The 22,511-nt window shown below is 45.4% G+C and overlaps 2 protein-coding genes across 3 annotated transcripts; both read left to right on the top strand.

Annotated features, from left to right (window-relative positions):
- Nucleotides 1-332: 332 nt before the first annotated feature.
- On the top strand, nt 333-1,938 carry LOC135810791 (uncharacterized). Its single transcript, XM_065324228.1, has 2 exons — nt 333-488; nt 752-1,938. Exons 1-2 carry the CDS (start codon nt 368-370, stop codon nt 1,726-1,728), a joined length of 1,098 nt encoding a protein of 365 aa, XP_065180300.1. The 5' UTR covers nt 333-367; the 3' UTR covers nt 1,729-1,938.
- Nucleotides 1,939-3,439: 1,501 nt separating this feature from the next.
- LOC135809068 (putative RNA-binding protein Luc7-like 1) lies at nt 3,440-15,103 on the top strand. 2 transcript variants are annotated; one of them, XM_065322330.1, is made up of 11 exons: nt 3,440-3,791; nt 7,071-7,165; nt 7,917-8,015; nt 8,242-8,346; nt 8,975-9,038; nt 9,519-9,598; nt 10,435-10,538; nt 11,109-11,181; nt 11,526-11,623; nt 13,857-14,276; nt 14,490-15,103. In XM_065322330.1, the coding sequence occupies exons 1-11, from the start codon at nt 3,731-3,733 to the stop codon at nt 14,494-14,496; spliced, it is 1,206 nt and encodes a 401-aa protein (XP_065178402.1). In that variant the 5' UTR covers nt 3,440-3,730; the 3' UTR covers nt 14,497-15,103. The 2 variants fall into 2 exon arrangements, with proteins under 2 accessions (XP_065178402.1, XP_065178401.1); XM_065322329.1 differs by lacking the exon at nt 3,440-3,791 and having other exon boundaries at nt 4,297-7,165.
- Nucleotides 15,104-22,511: the final 7,408 nt, after the last annotated feature.

A 22,511-nucleotide genomic window follows, 5' to 3' on the forward strand; every position in this document is an offset into this window, starting at 1 on the left:
TGCAAAGTAGAATCGTCTTCAATCATGAATGTGGCGGCAGTGAAGGTCGCTTTATTTCAGTTGGTGACAATGGTATTGCTGTTTGTTGTTGTTGTTGTTGTTTATTTTACTTCGCAGATTCTAACGGGTAAGTTGCCCAATAACAAGAAAGCGAAGGCAAAGAAAATAATACTAATAAAAGAAATAACCGGGGGCAGCAGAAAATGAATAATAGCTTTAAGAACTCAGATGGTGAGCCAAGGAACAAAAAAAACTGTTTGAGACTATCCAGGCTCAAATACTAATAATGATCATTCTTTTCCGCATCCACTTGTGCCAAATTGAGAGCATGACAACCGTCAACTCAAGCTTGCGAAAATCCAGAGCTATGCTGAAGTTGTCCACGACTGTGGAGAGACGACAGAGAAGAGCTGAGCGAAGTTGCTGGTTCGAGGGCGGTCGCTCCGACGACTTCTGGAAAAATTTATCCAGTGGGAAACTGTCTGCAGGTGAGTGCTGTCTGGTAATTGCACAATGTCCAAGAAACCTAACGTGTTGTATTTATTTGGACGGAGAGTCAAGGATTATAATTAAAAATAAGGGGGCCATAAGTTTACCAGTTATCCGTTTTGTCCAACACTAACGATTTTAGTGGTAATTGATGCACATTCTGACTCACCATTATCCTGCATATAAATCGTTAGTATTCTCTTTTACTCCGACCCAGCAGCAGCAGTGTTGATCGTGAACTGTTCCGTTTTCTTTGCTGCAGGTGAATGGAAGAAGAACTTCCGCATGGACGAGCAATCATTCAATGAATTGGTTCAAGAACTGGAACCCTACATCTCTCCCTTGTCTGCATCACCGAATTATAGAAAACTGTCAGCTGATGTCAAGCTTGCCATCACTCTGTACTACCTCGCAGATACGGGGTCGTTCAAGCAAACCGCCAACACCTTTGGTGTTTCTCGTCCAACGCTCTCGGTAGTGCTTAACGACGTCTGCAGAGCAATTGTTGTCCACCTCGGACCAAAATTAATCAGACTTCCCTCATCCCTGGAAGACATGAACCGCAAAGTTGCAGAGTTTGAGGCTTTCAGTGGCATGAAACAAGCGTTTGGTTGCATCGACGGCACTCATATTCCTATTTTACGACCCAGAGATAATGCGCAAGACTACTTCTGTTATAAACAGTTCTTCTCCCTTAACGTCCAAGCTGTGTGCGATACCCGAGGGCGTTTCATGGATGTAGACTGCCGTTGGCCTGGTTCTGTACACGACAGCAAAGTGTTCGCCAACTCCTGCATTGGCCATAAGTTAAGAAACGGCATGCTGCCTGGCCAAGCAAAGAGAATTGTAGATACACGACCCACCGTTACTCCATACATCATTGGGGATCCAGCCTATCCACTCACACCATATTGCATTAGGGAGTACACCTCGTGCCAGAACAATGAACAAGTTCTCTTTAACACCATGCTTCGTGCTGCTCGCAACCCCGTAGAATGTGCTTTTGGCAGACTGAAGGCTCGGTGGCAAATACTCACACGGAGGGTCAATGTGAATATGAACTTTGCTCCAAATCTGATTTACTCATGTTTTGTGTTGCATAATTTTTGTGAATCCCGCAATTGTTGCCATATTGATCAAGAGGCTGTTGAAGCGCAGTTGAGGCATAACCTTATCGAGGATACCCTAGCCCCTAGGAATGCAGACCCAGTCTACTCGGCAGAGACAGGCGAAGGGTAGACAGCAAGAGAAGTTCTGTGCGAATATTTGTCGTTGCAAAGGACACCCAGCTGCTAGTGCTCTGGACCATCCTCTGGCCATTCTTTGGGCTCTTTTGCTCTTTTCCGCGTTTCCCATTGATTGAGTTGTTTTCATCTGCCTTCTTTTACTTGTGTTTCGTTGGGTTGAGTTGCGTCTTCTATCCCTTTCTCACGATAATGTTCTCACAACAAATTTCCCACAACAACAATAATATTATCAAAATTGCTTCAGCCCGGATGCACGTCTGGTGCAGAAAACTAGTCTGTTGAACTCATGTAAACTCGCACCGGGCTGACGGCCAGCCCGACTGTGCACATGTAAACACCTTTGGCGGGCTGGCCCGCTCGCTCCAGCCCGGATGTACTCACAACGGGCTGGCGTGTGCTCAGTGCATATAAACTCACTGCGGGCTGGCGACCAGCCCGGCCGTGCACATGTAAACACCCTGGGCGGGCTGGCCCGCTCGCTCCAGCCCGGGCTGGAGTTGCACATAATAGTTCTATAGATCTAGGCAACTAACGTTACTTGCTCTCAAAAACGAAGTAGTAAGTTAAGTACTCCATGCCCTCAACTGCCATAACAAGCGTAGACGATGGTAGACCCGTACGTTTGAATCGGAGACGATCTGACGAGTTCGCTGTTTCTGATTCGAGCACCCAATTATTTTCAAATAAAAAATCCGAAGGAAATACGACAATTTTACTGCGTACTGTAGGCTGTGTTGTAGCGCACCCAGGTCCTGAATTCCTGCTGGGTGGGCCAAGCCAGACTCTCTTCCCTGTTCCATCGCCTCTCCAAAAGTATATTCTGACAATAGAGAGGTTTTGCATTCCGAATTTCGGAATGATTTTCGACTGTGCTTTTCCGAAAAAAGCGCGTTCCGAAAAACGGTATTTTCAGTGTTTTGCATTCCGAAAATCTGATTCGACTTCGTTTCCAAGGGTTGCCATGCAAAACAAAATGGAGAGCGTCGAAGGGGTTGAGCAGGATCAAATCCATGTGCGCAGGTCAAACTGAATTTGGGTGCGGTTCGAAGACGAGGACGGACTGATGGTGGACCAAGTGATCCAACAGCTGAAGACGAGGTTGGCGAACTACTGTCTTGTACTGTTAGTAGGCTCCAGGGCAAAGGAAGATAGAGTGTGATGAAGTGTGAGAAGATTAGTCAACATGGCGAGATCAGCGAGAGCAGCAAAACCAGCAAAAATCAAAACTACAGTACATACGTGGAAATTTTTTCAAATAATCGAGAGCAGCAGAAAGCAAAAATACAAACATGAAAAATACACTTTTTTGTATTCAAATACATGTATGCACTCCCAAACATGAAAGAGCCGAAAATCTATTTTCGGAAAACCATGCACTTTCGCCACCACACTTCCGAAAGTTCGACTACTTTTTCGACTCCTGCCGCCACATTCCGAAAATAATTCCGAAATTCGGAATGCAAAACCTCTCTATTGTTGAGATTTACAGATGAGAAATTTTACACCTGTCAAATCGTTTCTGATTCGAGCACCCGGGTCTACACCAGGGAGTAGTAAAATACTACTCCCTGGTCTACACCTACCTGCCAAGTGCCAGTGCATCCCGAGAATGAAAATCTGAAAAATTGGGTATAAATTTAAAAATCCATCAAATTTAGCTCAGATTTTGGAGCAATCTTTTGCTAGTACGTGTCGATACATAAATTTTTTTAGTTCGTCCACTTCTTTGTTGTACTTGTCTTGAGAAGTAACGTTGAGAACTGCTTTGGCTTCGATGAGTGCAGTACGTCTGCTCAAAGTAATTAGTTGTTGACTTTTGGGAGTTGCTCTTCTTCTCAACTCTGACTTGTCGGAGCCCTCGTGGGATTTATGTACAAGTAATGCTGTGACAATGGAATAACGTTCCCTCCAGAGCAGATAATCCTGTGGCGTGCGATATTGAATCCGTGTGGCATTACTGCCGTACTGGTGAAGTCCTTGTGGAGTTTATCAAGATGTCTGCACAGGACCAGATGAAGAAGATGCTCGATGAGCTGATGGGATCAAACAGGAATGGTGAGTGAATATTCAGGTCCTGAGGCTAAAATTCACCAGCACCAATACTTTTTTTTTAGATTTTTATCATTATTTTGGTGTTGATGATCATACTCGTTACTGAAAAATAGCATCGGTTGTGTATCTTCGCTGATCGATTCGGTTTCTTCATGTATACTCTCCAACGAATTGACACGGCTTTTAATCCATTGAGGTCTGACTTTGTCAGTTCTTAGTGTAGTGCCTATGGCGAAAGGGAAATAAGGGGAAAATAGTGAAGGTATTAATTTATTCCAGGATGTAGCTTTAACTACGGGTGGAGAGTGGAGCATTTGAGTAAGTTACGGAGGATGTTGTAACTGTTACGTGCCATCTTGCAGAAGTGCTAGAGAAGTTGATTGGCCAGTACTGGTGTATTATTGATTGCCACGAGGACACATACCACTGAGTCAGTGTTGCTTGATACGCCTTCTCATCTGACTGATAATGAGGACTATGACTATCGGGTACGTATTGAAGAGCTACTGATTGTACGTAGCACGTGAGTACTTCCTCTCGCTGCTCACTGAACGTCCTCCTTGCCAGGCAAACTCGCACTGCCTAGCGCTAAAAATCTGCCAGACTGTGGATGGCGGAAAAGATTCCATGTATTTTTTTCTAACAGATTATAAATTTGTTAGCTTGGCATCTTAGTAGTAGCTAAGTGCACTAAAACTTTAGTAGAATGTGCCCCAAAGAGACTAAAGGGGTCTGTGCTTAAAGCCTAGTTCTCATTCAACGGGGCACGGCGAGACACGGCGTAAGGAGCGACAGGAACAGACAAGATTCTCGTGACGCCAATTGACCAATATGAACGTCAAGAAAGGCTGTGCAACCATACTACCCTATGAATCGGGAAGCGATAGCGGGAGAGTTGAATCTGTTCAGCTTCTTGTACTGTATGCGGGGGCGCAAGCGTACAAAACAGCCGCATTTCGAGTGTGACCTGGAGACGGCATCGTGCGCCGATGACCGCAACTACGACTTAGCAAATGTCAGCACTTCGAACACTGTGCTATTCATGTCATTGAATGGCTTGCCAACTAGATCTCATGTTACTTACTGTACTTGGAGATAGTCCTGGAATGCATCAGACGAGCTGTTTTATCCTTCCTTCTGGTTATTTTTAGAATTCCACAAAATCCGGACTATTTTTTTTGGTCTTCATGACAAACTGGTATTATGGGGGTGATTCCGTTCCACTTGAGGAGAAAAATGGAAAAGAAGTCCCAAAGAACAAGATATTTCGGCCGAAAGTCAACCCGTCTCAGGCCATGACTCGAGCCGATCGTAGTTGACCATTGCAATAGCTACTTTATGTCGTGTAGTATAAATCGTACCAGGTTACAGCTCACATTAGCCTTCCCGGTAGCCTCTTACATCCCGTACCGGCAGAGTTACGTTGAATGCGAACTAGGCTGAATTGCTGAGATCTCTTTGTCCGAGGCCAAATAACTGGGAAAGAATGTGCAAGATGCTCAAAAAAGTACTTTATTTGAATTTTCAAAAAAGTACTTTATTTGAATTTGCTGCCAAGAGAAAGGTATGCTATATCCAGTGAATGCGTTTGATTGCGCACTTGAATCGATTCATGAATGGAATCTCGCCATTCGATTTCTTGTCATGAGCTCTGGAATCGATTCAGAATCCATTCACCCTATTCACATGGGGTGATGTGAATAGCGCGAATCGGCATAATCGAACGCACTCAATGTGCCTTATACTAAACTGTTTGACTGCATTGTGTATCAAGCTCTACCACCTTGGTAACTTCCAGTAGCCACAATTTCACATATAAAGAAACACCTCCATCTGGCGTTTGATGCTTTGTGCATGCGTTGGGTGACGAACTCCTTCCAAAATGTCTAATTTTCAACTCTATGTGAAAGAGACGAGGGAAAGCATGATTGGCCATGTACCCTGTGTAGAGCAATTGTCATGATCATTGCCATGGTCTATGCCACCCATCATGCAAGCACTGAAGCGGAAGAAAGTGAGTTCCTTTTGTTGTTGATTGAATGCTACTTTCCGGAGTCATACTTTATTGCATAGGGGTTGATCATTTGCTTCAATAGTACATGTCCTATATATTTTCCCTGGGCGAATCAACCTTTTTGAAAGAAATTTTATTGAAAAGTTGGTTTACTTTTAACCAAGGGGTAATAGGGGTAATAGGGGTAATATCCTCTTTTGTTGGAATTACCACAAGTATAAAAATCTGGCCTTTATCATGCGGCGGGGAAGTATACTAAGCCTTAATAAACTTATATCTGGGAAGGTTTGGTGCCTGGAATGTGTGTGGATGAACGATTACTCAGTCTTAAGCCATGCACTAGCGATGGTGGTGATGGCGGTGATGGTAGTACATGACATGATCAGCTAGAGCCGTATAGTGATGTGCTGTAAGTCACACTTCGGCTAGTGTCTTGCTGCCCTGACTTGCCTGATTTACTGCGGGTGCTATCGACAATGAAAAGGATTGGTGAGACGACTCTCTCGTTTAATGTCGATCATGTTACAGAGTTGGTGAGTGTCGACTATAACTGGTTGTATACATGCATTGTCTGTGTCAGCTTCTTCAGCTAAACGTAGATGTCAGTTTAGTGTGTTAGTTTCTTTGTTTTATGTTCTTCATTTTAAATATGGGAGTGAAACAAACCTGCTCAGCCTGCGACATTGGTCGATTTTGTTGTGAAGTGATTGAGAAAGCACACCTACACACAGGGAAGACATGTAATGACACATATCAGGGTAATTTTTTACCCGCATTGGATGGTTGGTTTATTCCATTGAATCTGCTCACGTCTAGTCGAAGATTGGTGTGTCGGTGACAAGATTGCCTTCAAGTGGAAGCAGGCTTGTGTTTGTTTCACCCTCATTGATAGTGCTACTGGTGCCTTGGCACTGTCACTATTGGCAGTACTGCCTTTGCTGGCAAACTCACCATATACGTATTGGTGTATTGCCATCTACCGAATGGTTGTGAGTGGGATGACACTCTGTTTGGTCTGGCAAGACAGTTCTGACTTCTGTATGACGGGACAGTAAGTTCCCTGAAGAAGTACTTGTATGTGCAATCCTGGTGCCATTGCCTTTGGCCAGAATGGTTACGTGGTTTTATTTGCAAGCAGTAATGTCATGATTAGAGTAGCATGTACTTGTATATGCAGTGCGTTAGGCTTGTTCTGGTAGTTCCGGTGTTCTCTGTTATGACTTCTCTGATCCAGCTTGTTTTGTCTTCCTTTATCATTGTTACTACAGGTGACATATGTGAAGAAGAAATCCATTTCACAGACTCCCGGATATGTAAGGCGTTTTTGTTTGGTGCCTGTCCCAATGAACTCTTCACTAATACGGTGAGTGGATGTACAGTGAAGATGAGTGAAACGCAACCCCTACATTGTTATCTCCTGCATTTCCATGGACGTACAGTGAAGATGAGTGAAACGCAACCCCCACATTGTTATCTCCTGCATGTCCGTATCTACTATTTGCGTAGATAGTTCACCACATGAGAACTTCATGACTCCGCATGCAACTGTTTCAATGTAGCAAAGCTGTAAAATTGCTTGCACATGCAACACCTGCCTTCTTATGGTATGTTCGTAGAAGCACATCGTAATGGAATGTATATACATTTTACAAGTTACACGGGTATAACGAAGCTATATTCCAGAATAGCAGTAGACCCGGCAAAGCATGGATTAGGCAAAGGTGTTCGTGTTTGCATTGAACAGCGGTATATGGACCAGAATAGGATATTACTAGCTGCCACTGTTGGACTGTGCTTGCTGTGATCTATGTTCTGTATGAATTGCGATCTCTTGTGGTGATGGTTGTGGGTTGTGAAACCTGACCTTACACTGATGCAGTTACTCAGTACTGCTAGCAGTGCTGCTGCCTATGATGTCTCATTGGAGTAGCGGTCCAGCTTTGTGTAATTTGTGCGGCGATTGTTCCTTGTCATTGTGGGAATTTGGTTTTAGTTGTGTGTCGAATGGTGTAGTTCTGGCTTGATTTTCATGTCACCCTTTTGCTGCATTCCCTTTGACTGTGTTATTCTCTGCATGCCTTCTACTGTGCATGCTCTTGTTGAATTCCTCACAGAAAATGGATGTTGGCCCTTGCCGCAAAATGCACTCAGTTGCTCTCCGTGAGGAGTTTGAAAAGAACCCCAGGAAGCACGACTATGGGTTTGAAGAGGAGGTGAGTGCTAGTCGTCATGTACACACTATTCAACCTGCCCATCTCTCTCTCTCTCTCTCTCTCTCTCTCTCTCTCTCTCTCTCTCTCTCTCTCTCTCTCTCTCTCTCTCTCTCTCTCTCTCTCTCTCTCTCTCTTTGTATACGCACACTGAAACCTGATGTTAGCACCAGTTAAAAGCCCCCTATCTTCCTTTATCATCATATTTATTTGTATGTGTTCCTATTAGGCACGGCAGCAGCTGCAGGAGGTGATCAATGAATGCGACCGTAAGATTGTTTTGGCGAAGAAACGTCTTGATGAAACAACAGATGACCCCGAGCTCCAAGACAAGGTTCGTGAGATTCTACCGTAACCTCACCGTTGGTTTGGGCAGACTGAAATGATTTGTTGACCCAATCAGAACAATTTGTGCCAAGTACTAGCCTTACCCGTATCCATCCCTTTGTTTTGCTGAAGTAGAACCACCCATTGCTATGCAAATTGTTTTGCAAAGTAATTATTTTACCATTTCATGTGTATGCGTTGTACATGGTACAAGAGTACAAGAGTGGAGCAAGGCTAGTTTATTGCATTTCTTAGTTTCACGCTCAGTGCAACCATCAGTGCAACCATCAGTGGAAATCAGGCAACATAGGAATGATGTATGTGTTGCATCTTCTTCGTCTTATCAGAAACACTCTGACAATCAAGAATGACAAAAGTATCCTCTGGCAGGCTGCCCTAGACGGACCAATATTGCAAAAGCCAGCAAGACTGTGCACAAACGCTTGGTGCATGTTGGTACACGTGCCAGTTGTGAACACAGCTCCAGCCCGGGTATAAACTGCACCGTATGTGGTCTATGTCACCAGACGTAAATACATAAGTGGTCAACATTGCTTAAGACATTGTTCATGTTGTGTGGCGTGTGCTACTGCTGTGGTTGTGCTATTGTGTTCACTTCTGCTTGCTGTTTGTAGTCGGAAAAAATCATGGCCATCGCCGAGAAAATTGGCGCTACTCTCGCCAAGGCAGAAGAACTGGGTGAGTTTAACTCGGATACTGAGCCGATAAGCGATAGGAAATGTAAAATAGAAGAAAAACACATGGGAACGGGTTACGAAGCAACTATCCACGACTGCAACAAGATAAGAACCTTCCAAGTTGGAAGGCTGTTGGTTTGCACACTGGAGATGTGTTGGAGCATATTTGAAACTTTTCTAATTGTCGAATCGTTTGCTTGTACGAGTCACTACTTTTGAGTAATCAGTTTCATCGTTTCACCCCTAGTCATGTTGTTAGACCTATGCTGGGAGTGCTGGTGGTCTTAGATCGCCCTTCCACCCGCCTAGGCAAGGTTAATTCCCATGTGTTTCATGCTCTAAAAAGCACTTGTAGTTGTGGAGCTTTTTTCAGCATCCCCATCTCCTTATTTCTATCTCATATGCTGACAATGTTGGCAAGTGTGGATTTAGAGTATTGCTGTCTGTGCGTATATCTGGTCTCCTATGTACATCTGTGTAGGTTCCCAGGGCAAAGTGGATGAGTCCATGAAGATGATGGCAGAACTGGAGGAACTGAAGCAGTTCAAAAGGCAGGCAGAAGTAAGTTATTTTTCTTTATTCCTCACATACTGCAATGACACAAAGCCTCTTGAACACTGGCTCCATACCAAGAGCAGGAGTAAATAAGCTGCCAAGAATGTGAAACTCTGTGTATTGGGTCTCCGACGACGAAAACTCAAGTCGCGTGTTCCAAGTACGTTTCGTACTACATACGACGAAGGCCAGCATGCGCGAGAATATCTGCCATGATTATGCTGCGAATGGGATTTTCGGCATTTGACCCCTTTGGTGGTGGGTCTGATCTACTCACCTTCCACTGCTTTAGGAGCTGCACCTGCGCCTTGATCTTTGACGGGTGGTGGCGTCCCAGCGGATGTGGAACATTCGGTCTCCAGCCGAGTCTCGCGCGAACCGCGAATCTTTTTTTCCGCCTAAGCTGAGTGGGTTTCTGTCAGGGAGTGCTATTGTGTTCTATACCACGGGATACGTTGGACCAGCTCTGCAAGCCAGCGAGACGGTTCATCGTTGGGCCTTTGCTCTCAATCGATCTTCACCCGTATCTAGTGACTCGCGGGATATTCTGATTTTGGATCATTATATCCGTGCCAACAGATGATGTGATCAGAGAAAACCCCGGCCTGTGAGTCGCATCTTGAGCACAAATTTACCATGGCCAAAGTTATTAGCGTCGGAACTCAAGAACTGCTTATCCTATCTCCCTCTTCGATTTTTCGAGACAAACAGTACTCTTTGACCTTCATATTTCGATCTCTTCTAAAGACCTGAGTTGACGGAATGGCGATGGTTGAAATGAACCCTGTCCCGGGCAACTCCAAGTGCTCTGATATCCTGCCATTGTTGTCTCTGCTTGACAGGATGAGTTCCGCGATGCCATGCCCATTGCATCTACTCAACAGCAGAAGTTGCGTGTCTGTGAAGTGTGTGCAGCCTATCTCAGTCTGTACGACAATGATCGGAGGTAAGTGTAAGAAGTATTTCTTCTGCTCTGCTATGTGAAAGGTCAATTTCTGCGCTGCGCCTGCTGGTCACTTAATCATAGATGGCATGTGTACGCCTGAAACCATGCATTTTGTGTAAATGTTATGTGCATGCTCAGCTGGGTAGCTTGAGTTGAGTAAATATTCTCATTTGGGCATATTGCTGGCCTATAATACTGTACAGGTAGAAAATTTATTTGGTGAGTAATTTTGTCCAACTCTAAAGAAAGGAAGTTTGTCTGGTTAAAAATTTAGTCCATTGACCATAAATCGTATTGAAAAGGTGGACAAATCTATGTTAGTCCGGCATGTAATTTAGTCCGTAAACTCCTTGGACGGAAAAGGCGAATATTCCAGACGAATATTTCTTCTTATACAATATGCCATTCTTGGCAGATATAGTTGAATTGTCCGTATGGTTGTGTGGCTTTGCAGCCAATGTGGTGTGATACGTTGCAGGTACAACGGGGTCAGTTTGACCAACCGATCCTATAAATCTATTTCTGGTCGTTGTTGCCAACTACTTGAATTACTTTTCCTTGTGCTTGCAGATTGGCAGATCACTTTGGTGGCCGTCTACATATGGGTTTTGTGCAAGTGAGAAACAAACTCACATACTTGGATGTAAGTTCTGCGTACATCAGTACATCATGCATGTGCACCTGTGTTTTTTTGTGATATGCTAGGTTTTCAGTGTTGATACCGGCACAGGTGTATTGTACTGGTGTGTGGGGGTGGGTGGGTGTGGGCACACATCGTTGTCAAATGCTTGCCAAGTTGTAGCAGTGAAAATGAGAAGTAGGATGAGAATTGACCTACCAAGCATTGTTTCCTATGTGGCTGATAGGTTGACTTTTGGTTTGTGACATGCTATTTTTTCAATGATGGTGGCATACCTCGTGGTGCAGCAAAGTGACTCTGGCTGCCTGCCTGTAATACACGCTATGGGTTTATTTTTATTTTTTCAGCAAGCTATTGCTGACCGGGGCAAACGCAGACAAGAACGCCTAGAAGAACGTGAGAAGGAGCGGGTACGTGAGCGTGAACGAGAGACACACACAAGACGGTGAGTTAGAAGTCTGGTGTATACTTCAAGTAGTTTCCATAGTTTAGATTTGTATAGGGTTTCTTGATATTACGTGCCACAAGAGGGAGAAGAAATATGCATTGCACTGCCCTCCCCCCTAGTTTTTTTCTGCTCCTCTCATAGTATACAGTGCATGATTAGACTAACCTTCACCACTATGGAAGATACGCTGTGGACACATAGGCACTGAATAGTGGTAGAGGTGACGGTTTCAAATAGGACATAGGTTGCAAACCGGAACGGACTCAATATTCACTTTCTCTCTTGGTATTTTGATTAGAAAACATATGTCACAGTGAGACTACAATGTGTTATACTCCGAGCCAAAATGTCATGGCTTTGCGATGACCAGAAGCGCCATACCAAGCAGGTGAATTTTTGACGTGTTGCTTCGCACTGCGACTTGAGTTTTACGACTTTCGAAAAATCAACTTCTTGTCGCAGGTAAACAGCGGCTCGCCTCTCGCCAATAAAGCACCGCATACCAATCAAAACTAATGGAAGCACACACAAGGCTTATTGTTACTCTGTACTGGCCGTCGTGGAGCGATAGCAATTACCTAATTTCAGACCCAGAGCGAATTTGACGTGCACTCTAAAACCTGTCCGGTTTGGAGCCACCTCTGATTTGAAGCGAAAAATTGGGCAACTTGGAGGCAATGGGTCAACACAAAGGAGTGGCTCAGTTCGATTGACTCTGGCCTCAGAGCAAACTTCAACATGCCAGTTCCTTCCACAATCATATTTCGAGTGAACAATTAACGCTGATGATCGGTTTGGGTCTATACAAATTTGGCTGTCAAGCCGTTCCGGTATCGAACCATTGCCTCTACCAGAGAGGTTTCTGCTAAACGAAAATTCGAACGAAGTTTCGCGACAGGCCTTGCGAAAATTTGTACGAATTTCGCACGAACTTTGTGTTCTGCACATTTTCGTAGTTTGCACACGCCAAATGCCCGTACGCCATGACCCGATCTCCCGAAAGTTCACTTCGCGTTCCCTGCAAGTTTCCCGTCCAAAGGTGCGAAAGATCGTGCGAAGTTTCTCACTTCATGTTGTAGAGCTAAAGTTAGTACGCATTTTCGTTTTGGAGAACCTCTCTGCTAGTATACTGTGAACCTTTCTGCCAGTTTTGTGGGTCCTGGTGAGTAGAGGCAGGCAATTGCCAGGGTGTACTCCATGCGTGGAGTCACGCGGATTTGCATAGTGCTGGTGTGTGTGTGCAGGGAACACGATAACGGTCGGACATCGGACGTTTTCCGACCATTTTCGATTCAAATCCGGCGCTTTTTTACTTGAACGGACAAACTGTCCGATCGAAATAATAATACTAAATTGAGTAGCGTCGCTGGGAAAGAGAACGACTGAGGACAGTGGCGCTCTGCCTGGGAAGAAGTCTCAAGAAGTCAGAACAGTAACCTGTGACAAGAGTGTTTTACAGCACGGCAGGGAGCTGTCCACTTCAGTGTAGCTCCAGTTTGAGCGTAGCAAACGATCGGGAAGGAGTTTTGAAATTATTTTTTCTCGCTTCTAGTGAAGCACAGGCGCTGTGCAAGATCGATGAAGCAACAGCAGCGAAAGTTAGTCATAATTCAACGTCGCATAGAATCTACCTGCTGATCAAAGAGCACATCACGTTTGCAAAGATGGGAGCCTTCAGCCATCTCGAGTGCTTGTAGTGACATGGTGTCGATTTTGGAGCTGGCAACAAGAATGGGCAAGCAGATACCCACTTCGCCCTCTGCCGACTTCATAAAAATTGCGTTGTCATACACGACAACACACTGCGGTGCTACAAGTCACATCACACGGGGGGGGTATGTACTCTTGGTAGCATGTACGTGTGCAGTGTTGTCGTGTATGAAAGTGGTGAAAAAATCAGAGTCCCAGACTTGCACCTGTATCACAAAATCTGCCGAATCACAGTGTCCGGCCATGTTCGACCTTCCAGAAGTGGCAGGACATTGTGTCAGAGCACTTTCAAAATCTTATCGTGTTCCCTGGTGTGCGTGCGTGCGTGTGTGTCCCTGCCTTGATACCTGAGCTTTCTACTTATATCTGCTGTAGTTCAACTGGCAGGTCTTTCTATGTCTGTACTATCTATAGTGGTATTTTCCGCATCCTTATGATTATGTGTGTTCGTGTATGTGTATTTGTGTGTACGTGTGTTTGTGTGTTCACGTGTGTTTGGTGTTGGTATCACCTTGGACAGGCGCTCTCGATCCCGTGACAGGGATAGGCGCCGTCGCTCAAGATCTCGTGACAAGGAACGTCGCCGTTCACGATCAAGAGAACGCACCGCCCGTCGCAGATCTCGTTCCCGCTCTCACGGCCGCAGTTCTCGTCGTTCTCGCTCTCGCTCAAGAGACAGAAGTCACCGGCACCGGTCCCAGCGTTCCAGGTCCAGGTCTAGGGACAGACGACGCTCCAGGAGATCGAGATCGCGTGAAAGACGCCGTGATCGTTCTAGGTCAACTGAGCGACGACGTGAACGGTCAAGATCGCTTGAACGATCTCACTCTCGACGCTCAAGGTCGATCGAGAAGCCCAGTGGAAGTGATATGCCCTCAGCCGATATTTCTGGTAGTCACGAAGAGATCACTGGGGAACCAGTCCCACTGCCACCTACAGAGTGAGTGAGAACATGGCCTCCACTTCTCTGTGTTTGTGTGTCTGTGTGTGGGTGTGTGTCTGTGGCTGTGGGTGTGTACATAGCAGAGTCAGCGGGGGTCTGTCTCTGACATTGAGCACTCTCTGCAGCTCGGGGATCAACAGATTTGTATATACGTGTATGACGTATATTTCGGGTGTGTGTGTATGTGTGCGTGTTTTTGTCGACTTGCAGAACCTAAGAGAACACACAGTACCCCTCAACTCTGCTTGATCCATTGCTCCTATTATTCGTGCGTGTGTGTTTGTGTGCTCATGTGTGTGTGCGTGGTCTATGATTTTTGCTGATTACTGGTATGTGGTGTCATTCTACTACCTATGTGTTGCCCATGGCATAATTATGGCATAATCTACCCGTTGTCGAAAGATGCTCATGGAATCCGTTATGGCGCTTGTAACTCATAAAATGGCAGTTTTAGCATGGAAATCTTGACAAGCAGCATGCTCACTGGTGGTATATCTGCAAGCTTCTGCAAGAACCTTTTTGTGCCACTCTCTTTAGTCTTTAGGACTTTTCTTTTTGTGTATCTTTTTTTGTTCCTAAAAAAAAGATTCACATGACATCCTAGCTGTGTATGTAGTACTTGCTCCACCACTCGCTGGCATTGTGTACAAATAATACCAGGTAATTGCTGCTGATGTATCGTGTATGGTTGGCTATTTGCTTGCATTGCTGAAATATGTGTGTCAGTGTCACCAAGGGATATGTAGTAAGTGTGGTGTGACACACGTATTCGTACTGTGGACTGCTTTTTCGTTTTGATGTTAGGCCACACGTTTTTATTTCTATGTTTCTCGTCACCCGCGCGCATACGATTCAGGAGTCTGGAAGAAAAAAAGAAGAAAAAAACTAGGGGTGAAACAATTATACCGAGTACTCGAGTACTCGCTCGGTTTTTTCAAAAATATTCGTACTCGGAATAAATCAGAGTACTCGTTCATGCATTTACTACAGAAATCTGCAGTTTCAGAGCAGCAGTCGGCAGATGGTGATGTGCAGACTATGTGGTGAACATTTTTTCACGAATAGAGAGAGCCCAAATGACCCACCAACCAATATACCCGAGAAAAATGACTGCTACTAGGTTCAATCAGGGTTGTATCATGTTATTTTAAAGCCCTTGGTGTGCAATTGTTAGGAGATGAAAAATACTCGAATACTCGAATATTCGATCGAAGAAAATCAGAGTACTCGAACTCGGGATCTCAGTGCCAACTTTCACCCCTAAAAAAACTGTGCTGCACTGACTGTGCATGTGGCCATGGGGACCAGCATACTCATGCACATGTACATAATTGTACATAATGTGGCCTGCGCGACACATGATGCGAGGTCGCCATTTTTTGTGCGCAATCTAACTGCACATGCACAGATTGTGACAGAAGCCCCTACCACATACTAACAGTTATTACGAAGAGTATAATTATAACCCCTCAAGAGTGTGCAACTCTGCATATGGGGTCTTCGACTGCGAACACTCACATCACGTGTTTCGTACTACGTACAAGCGAAGGGTAGAGTGCGCGCAATCCGAATATCTGCCAGGAATCCCCAGGATCATGCTGGGGATTTGCATACGCGCAGTGAGTTTCTGTCAGAGAGTGCTTTTTTATTACTCCGCTGCTCGCTAAAAAAGGGTTGGAAACGTACAACTGCGACACTACACCACGTGATGTGAGTTTTCGCCGTCGGCGAACCCCATAGAAAGGGTATCATGAGTTGCACGCTCTTGGGGGGTTAAATACTCTTGCTATTACTAGTTGCTAACTATGGATGCTATTTTGCATGGTGTATTGGTCGATTTTAGTGTGAACAAAGGTCTAATAAACTTATTTTTTTATTTTTCGGTCATTTTTTTATTTTTTCCAACTCTTGCATATGTTTTAGATTTTTAGGTGACGAGAACCATAGAAAATAAAAACGTGTGGCCTTAACTTGTGCCAGTGGTTGTGACACATCCCCTCGCCCCACCCGGTACCTGAATCTGCCGCTCGCGCTGGACTTACCGTAAAGTCCGCTGCAAACGCCCACCCCATTTTTGCAAGATCTGCTGGCCTATACGCACTGATCTCATGCACTTTCACTCCTGCATGCTGTACGGAAGTGCATCTCACACCGTAGCGCGAGGAGTGCTTTGCTACGGTAAACGATGTCCATTTTCCAGGTTTCAAAATGTTTTGGGCACTACATGTTACATTGTAGTTACGAGCTAGCTCCTAGTGATTGTATGATGTTGGTTGTTTTACTTCGCAAATCCAAACGGGAGTTACTTCAAAATAACAAGGTAGCGAAGAACAGGCTATTGCAGGACCCTTAGTACACTTCTGACGGTGTTTCAAGCCATCATATTAGGGAGGTTCTGCTCTACGTTATGGGAACTCGACGCAAAGAATCACGCGAATTCTCTTCACGTTCCCGTAACGTAAAGAAATCCTGTTCTGCTCTACGTTCACGTAGAGAAGTCACGTGGAATGTGTACTGGGAAGTTCCCCTTCCATATTTGGCAGTTTTCTGCCTGCAGTCGAATCATACCCAGCAGATCCGTACACACTTTCTTTGCGTGTGCCACAACGTGGAGAACCTCATCTACGTGTAGAAATCTGGACCCAAAACACGCGAAGCCGTAGACTCTAACCCAGACACCTGCTCTGTATACGTGATTTCTCTACGTTTCACGTATAGCAGAACCGCCCTATTTCCAAATCACGCAAAACGCAATGGCAAGGGTTTTTCTCGAGCACTTCATTCAGAGTTTTGAACAAGTTAGCAGCGACCGGCTCTGTATTTGCAGCTTCTGTGACATCCCCCCTGTTCGACTTGCAACTGCAATACTGCGACGTTGAATGACGCTTCGTCAGAACAATCACCGTTCCATTCTGAAAGCGCGACATCGTGGCACTGCAGAAATTTCATGATTTGAAAACCAGATGGATTCTACGGCATTACTTCATGGAGAACGAACTAATAACAAAGCCGACTCATTCATCGCATGCAAGGAAGTCTCCACCGAATTTTTTTCTTTGCAGCAAGATAATGACAATCGCTTTTGCAGAGCCTCTTGGTAAGACATAGGCAGTTTGTAGGCATTTTAGTCGTTCTCGTACGCATCATCGCGAGTCGACCTTCATGCCAGTTTCCACAACTGTATTGACCTGAAAAAGACGAAAATAGTATGGACCCGCTGGGGTGGGCGTTTGCAGCGAACTTTACGGTACATGTACCCAGCCGTCATGAGTTCCCTCGCGAACGGACACGATTATTTACTTTTATTTTTTTACTTGAAGTACATGATTGTGAAGAAGAGGTTAGTGTGACTTCGGCGATACTTAGGGAAATGTGTGTTGCTCCCTACGTGGGAGCTTGCGCTATTCCTGCCGACTTGAATTCTCACTTGACTGACTCACAATTGCCATCCGGAGCACACGAGACGTCCATCGAACCTTCCACTAGGCAAACCTGCAAGAAAGCACCACTCCCTGCTCAATACACAGTGTTTCGGGGAATTCACCCCTCATCAGTTGAGCTTGAGTAGGCTGAGGAAGATTGTGCCTGAAGAGCACTACTTATAAATTAATAATAAAAAGTTATAATATAGTGCTCTCCAGGCACAAACATCACCAGGGATACAAACTTACAGAATCGCTCCGTTTCCAGCGCGACAAACACCTCGTGATCACCAGATACTCAACGTTTGTTCAGTATCTCCAGACACTAACTCGTGCTGCTCATGTTTCAGGGCCGGAGGAAGTAGTTTGGGAGTGGTCCAGCCAACCTTTGAGGGGGGTCCGGGGGATGTCCCACGGGAGAAATATTGAAAATTTACGTGAAATAGGGCGAATTTGCATCTCGTGAGGCTCCAGAAAATGCAGAGAATTATAGTAAAAGAACACAAAAACTACTTTTTTTTCCATAATATTAAAGCCATACAGTGCCGGTGATGGTAGCATCCAAGAGATTGAAAACTGTCTGTGAGGAATAGGTAAAAAAGCGATCTATAAAGATTTTAGTAACTATGATCTCGTGTCGACTTCTCCATGTATGCGATACGATCGACTCCCTCCATCGAAAGAGGAGTCTCTTTCGATCGAGACTCTTCTGTCTTGTACGATGTTTTCGCTCGCTTCCAATGTTGCCTAGTGCGAGCATTTCGTTAGGAGTGACTGGTGGTACTTCTTTGGTGGAAGGTGAGCTCATGAGGTCGTGCTGCAGTCTGCTTGTCACGTAGTCCTGAGCTACTTCGAAGCACATCACACGTCGGCAGTACAGTCGAGTCATGTACCTCTGGATTTTTTACACCGGTTTTGCACGAATTACATGGACCATCCAGCTGGGAAAGTGGTCCGGCCATGGCCGGACCAGCCTGACCGGTTCCGCCGGCCCTGTGTTTCTAATGCGATGCACATACAGAACATACACGGTATGGACACTTGCATGTAGCTACACACAACACACTCACATACACACGCATACATCACAACACACACACGTGCTTACATCACAACACACATACACACACACACACACACACACACACACACACCAGACAACACACAAAGGTCTCAGAAAACAAAACAAAAGAGAGACTTCATTGTGTAGCATACAGGATGTGGTAGAGCAAACATGGTGGATTTCTACATTTTCATGACCTTGAAGCGAGCCACCAGGATTGGCGATTACACAACGAACTCTATTCTGATGTATCATAGTACTGTCCCCACAGAATAACGCGGACAAAATCCTAAACTAAGGCTAAAGTTGTGCGCATAATCATGCGGGCGAAAACAGGCCATTATCCGGCAAATATGCGGCATAATAGAGAGGTTCCGCACTACGTAAAGTTGAGCAACTTTACGTTAGTGGGCGGGAAAAACCCGTGAATTCGCGAGTTTGCACTCCACTTACGGAAAGTTGTCTACGGAGAGTACGTAGATAGGGCTCTGATAACGTAGCTCGTGTTCGCGTGGAGGTTTCCCTACACTTCGGCATAACGAGGTTCGTGACATTACGGCGACTGTCCTCAATTGGGTCTCATATCAGGTCGCCACGGAGCCCCACCTGCAACCCCTCAGCGGCGAATAGCTTCGCTACCGCACAGCAATCCAAGATGACCAGGCTCGGCTGGATGTTGTGGCGAGCGGCATTTGGGGAGGACGATTCGAGCGCTCTTATCTCGATGTCAGGGTGTTCAACCCCTTCGCGCCGTCGAATCGTTCCTCCTCACTTGCTGCTTGCTACACCAAGCATGAGAAAGCCAAGAAGCATGCATGTGAGCAGCGTATCAGGGAGGTCGAACACTCCACATTTGTCCCTGTCGTTCACTCAAAGACCGGTGGTATGGGAAAATGTGCCAATGCCCTGTACAAGCGCATCGCCTCGCTGCTGTCAGAAAAGTCGGGTGAGCGCTATTCTGCAATCATCGCTATGCTCCGCTGCCGCCTGTGTTTTGCTATGCTGCGGGCCAGCCATATGTGTCTGCGTGGTGCTAGGCGTGTATTCTCGTACATCCCCACTTCTTCCGCTGAGGTTACTGTTGCCGAGGCTGCTATTCTATCCCATTAGTTTTCCTTCTCTCTTTGATCTCTATGGTCCTTTCACCATCTTTTACTATCTGCCACGACATACCGTTGCATTTTTTAGCAGGCGTGGGCCATCCCCTGATTTCATAGGTGCCAAACATTTTACGTTTTTCATTCACTGTAATAAAAGCTGCTGCTCTTTCGCGCCTTCTAAAAAAATAACGTAGCTGGTCCGTCAGTGGATTGGGGTACACATGTATGGCTCTCTCACCAGGTCGATCTGGTAGTACACTGCCGCGTTCGGAGTTGCCAAGGGCAGCTACGTGATTTGAAAACTCTGTATGGCGGAACACAGATGCGCATACGGTTTACGTAAGACTTTCCGTAGATCGACTGCGTTTTTTACTGACGTAATTACGTTATGCGGAACCTCTCTAATGCGGTCATTATGCACGAGTTGTCTGTCGTTGGCTCACATTTAGCGTACAGTTTCATGTAAGTATACAACCTTGTCGTACAAACGCCTGGGCGGGTACGACGCTGTAGTACATTTTCAACATCATGCACTGTTTTCTTGTAAATTCCCATGGATAACGCGGGTTTTATGAAAAATTTCTAGAAAACGCAGATGTCAGCCAATAACGCGGAAATTTGCGCGCCTGCGGAATCCTGTGGGGATGGATAGTAGCATAACGAAGTGAAGCAAAATGGAACACTGTTGAGGAGACGGTGTCAAATAGGAAATAGGTTGCAAACCGGAAAGGCCTCAACATTCACTTTCTCTCTTGGTATTTTGATTAGAAAACATATGTCACAGTGAGACTACGATATGTTTTACTCCGAGCCAAAATTTCATGACTCTGCGATGTCCAGAAGCGCCACACCAAAGCAGGTGAGTTTTTGAGGTGTTGCTTCGCACTGCGACTTGAGTTTTACGTCTTTCGAAAAATCAACTTCTTGTCGCAGGTTAACACCAAAAAAGCACTGTATGCCAATGAAAACTAATGGAAGCACACACAAGGCTTATTGTTGCTCTGTACTGGCCGTCGTGGAGCGATAGCAAATTACCTAATTTCAGAACTCAGAGTGAATTTGACGTGCACTCTAAAACCTTTTCGGTTTGGTGCCGCCTCTGATTCGAAACAAAAAAAATCGGGAAACTTGGAGGCAACGGGCCAACACAAAGGAGTGGCTTAGTTCGATCGACTCTGGCGTCATAGCAAACATCAACATGCCAGCTTCCTGCCACAAGCATGTTTCGAGTGAACAATCCACGCTGATGATCGGTTTAGGTCTACACAATTTTGCAGTTAAACCGTCTCCTCTACTGGCCCTACATTTTCACTGCATAAATACCAGTTTTCAAAGCTTTTTTCTTTCCTACACCATAACACGCATGTTCGGCTGGTCCTTCCTCAGCCTGTTTGAACGTGCCAATGGCCATGCAAGATAGAACCCAGGGGCACTTTCCGATGCAGAAGTACAAACAAGAAGTAAACAGGATGGGTGGGAGGGACTACACTGTTACATTTCCCTTCACATCTCCACTGATGCATTTGCGATCAGAACAGAGTCCCTTGTATGATCGTCAACGGCACATCAGAGGCTCTGCGCCATGTAACACCGAAGACTTCAACGCTAAAAAAATCAGAGGTAAAGGGAACACCACCACACATACCGGGAAGAGAGTGACCAGAGCAGGCCATGACCCCCCCCCCCCCCAACTGGGCATGAAACACACCAGGCACACTACCAGATCAGTATGGGCATTGATAGCAAAGGGAAACCAGGCACTCACACATGTTCACACACCCATAACTGGCACTGGTACAGTTAGAACACATGTCTTACAGTGTACATAATTTTATCAATGTGTTGAGCATCACCCCTGTTTAACATATCCACACATCTACACAACATTCTCCATACATATTCACAACATTCTCCGAACGGTCTCGGGGCTACACCAGTCGCTGAAAGAAAAAGATAAAAGGATCCGACCGTTTGGTGAGTGTTGTGAGAATGTGTGGATAATACTGAGTAGTCGATGGCTACAGTGGAGTCTTCGCATATTGAGAAATGTACCCCTGTTCATTGGCAATAGAATTGCAATGGCCCAAAACAAAGGTTACCACATTTTCTCATAGGATGCTGTCGTTCAATCCGCTGCATGATGAAGAAGACGTGCGACCAGCGGCTGCATTGCGGATAGCGGGGTGTGCTCGCGATAGTAGCGTGTTTGTGCCCGCGATAGTAGCGTGTTTGTGCCCGCGATAGTAGCGTGTTTGTGCCCGCGATAATAGCGTGTTTGTGCCCGCAAGAGGAAGAAGGAACGGATCACCTGCACTCAACACCATACAGATCATGCCACAAACAGCAAAGGAGGCACAAAGCTCGATGCACACACCGCTAACAAAATAATTGTGACTACATTTTATGTGTCGATGCACTCAAAATCGATACCCGGACAATAATAATGCAGACCCCACAAAGCGTGAAGTGTTCAAAGGGAGTCATGATGCGATGAAAAAGACCTTACTCGTCTACAATACATTTCAAGTTTTCCTTTACTTCCCCATAGATGTAGGGAAGCTAGTCTCTAATGAGCTTGGGAATTGCAGGGTTTTTGCCGTGATGTCTGGCTGTTGAAGCAAAGATGTAGACTGGTTCAAATTTACGC

Source organism: Sycon ciliatum, chromosome 2 (assembly GCF_964019385.1).
Source record: "Sycon ciliatum chromosome 2, ocSycCili1.1, whole genome shotgun sequence".
NCBI classification, from domain to species: domain Eukaryota; kingdom Metazoa; phylum Porifera; class Calcarea; order Leucosolenida; family Sycettidae; genus Sycon; species Sycon ciliatum.

Excerpts from the sequence above, each read along its gene's own strand:
- LOC135809068 (XM_065322329.1), top strand. The coding sequence starts at position 6,962 with ATGTACTTGTATATGCAGTGCGTTAGGCTTGTTCTGGTAGTTCCGGTG. Across the intron at positions 8,016-8,241 it reads ACTATGGGTTTGAAGAGGAG|GCACGGCAGCAGCTGCAGGA; the intron begins GTGAGTGCTAGT and ends TGTTCCTATTAG. Across the intron at positions 11,182-11,525 it reads ACAAACTCACATACTTGGAT|CAAGCTATTGCTGACCGGGG; the intron begins GTAAGTTCTGCG and ends TTATTTTTTCAG.
- LOC135810791 (XM_065324228.1), top strand. The coding sequence starts at position 368 with ATGCTGAAGTTGTCCACGACTGTGGAGAGACGACAGAGAAGAGCTGAG. Across the intron at positions 489-751 it reads CAGTGGGAAACTGTCTGCAG|GTGAATGGAAGAAGAACTTC; the intron begins GTGAGTGCTGTC and ends TCTTTGCTGCAG.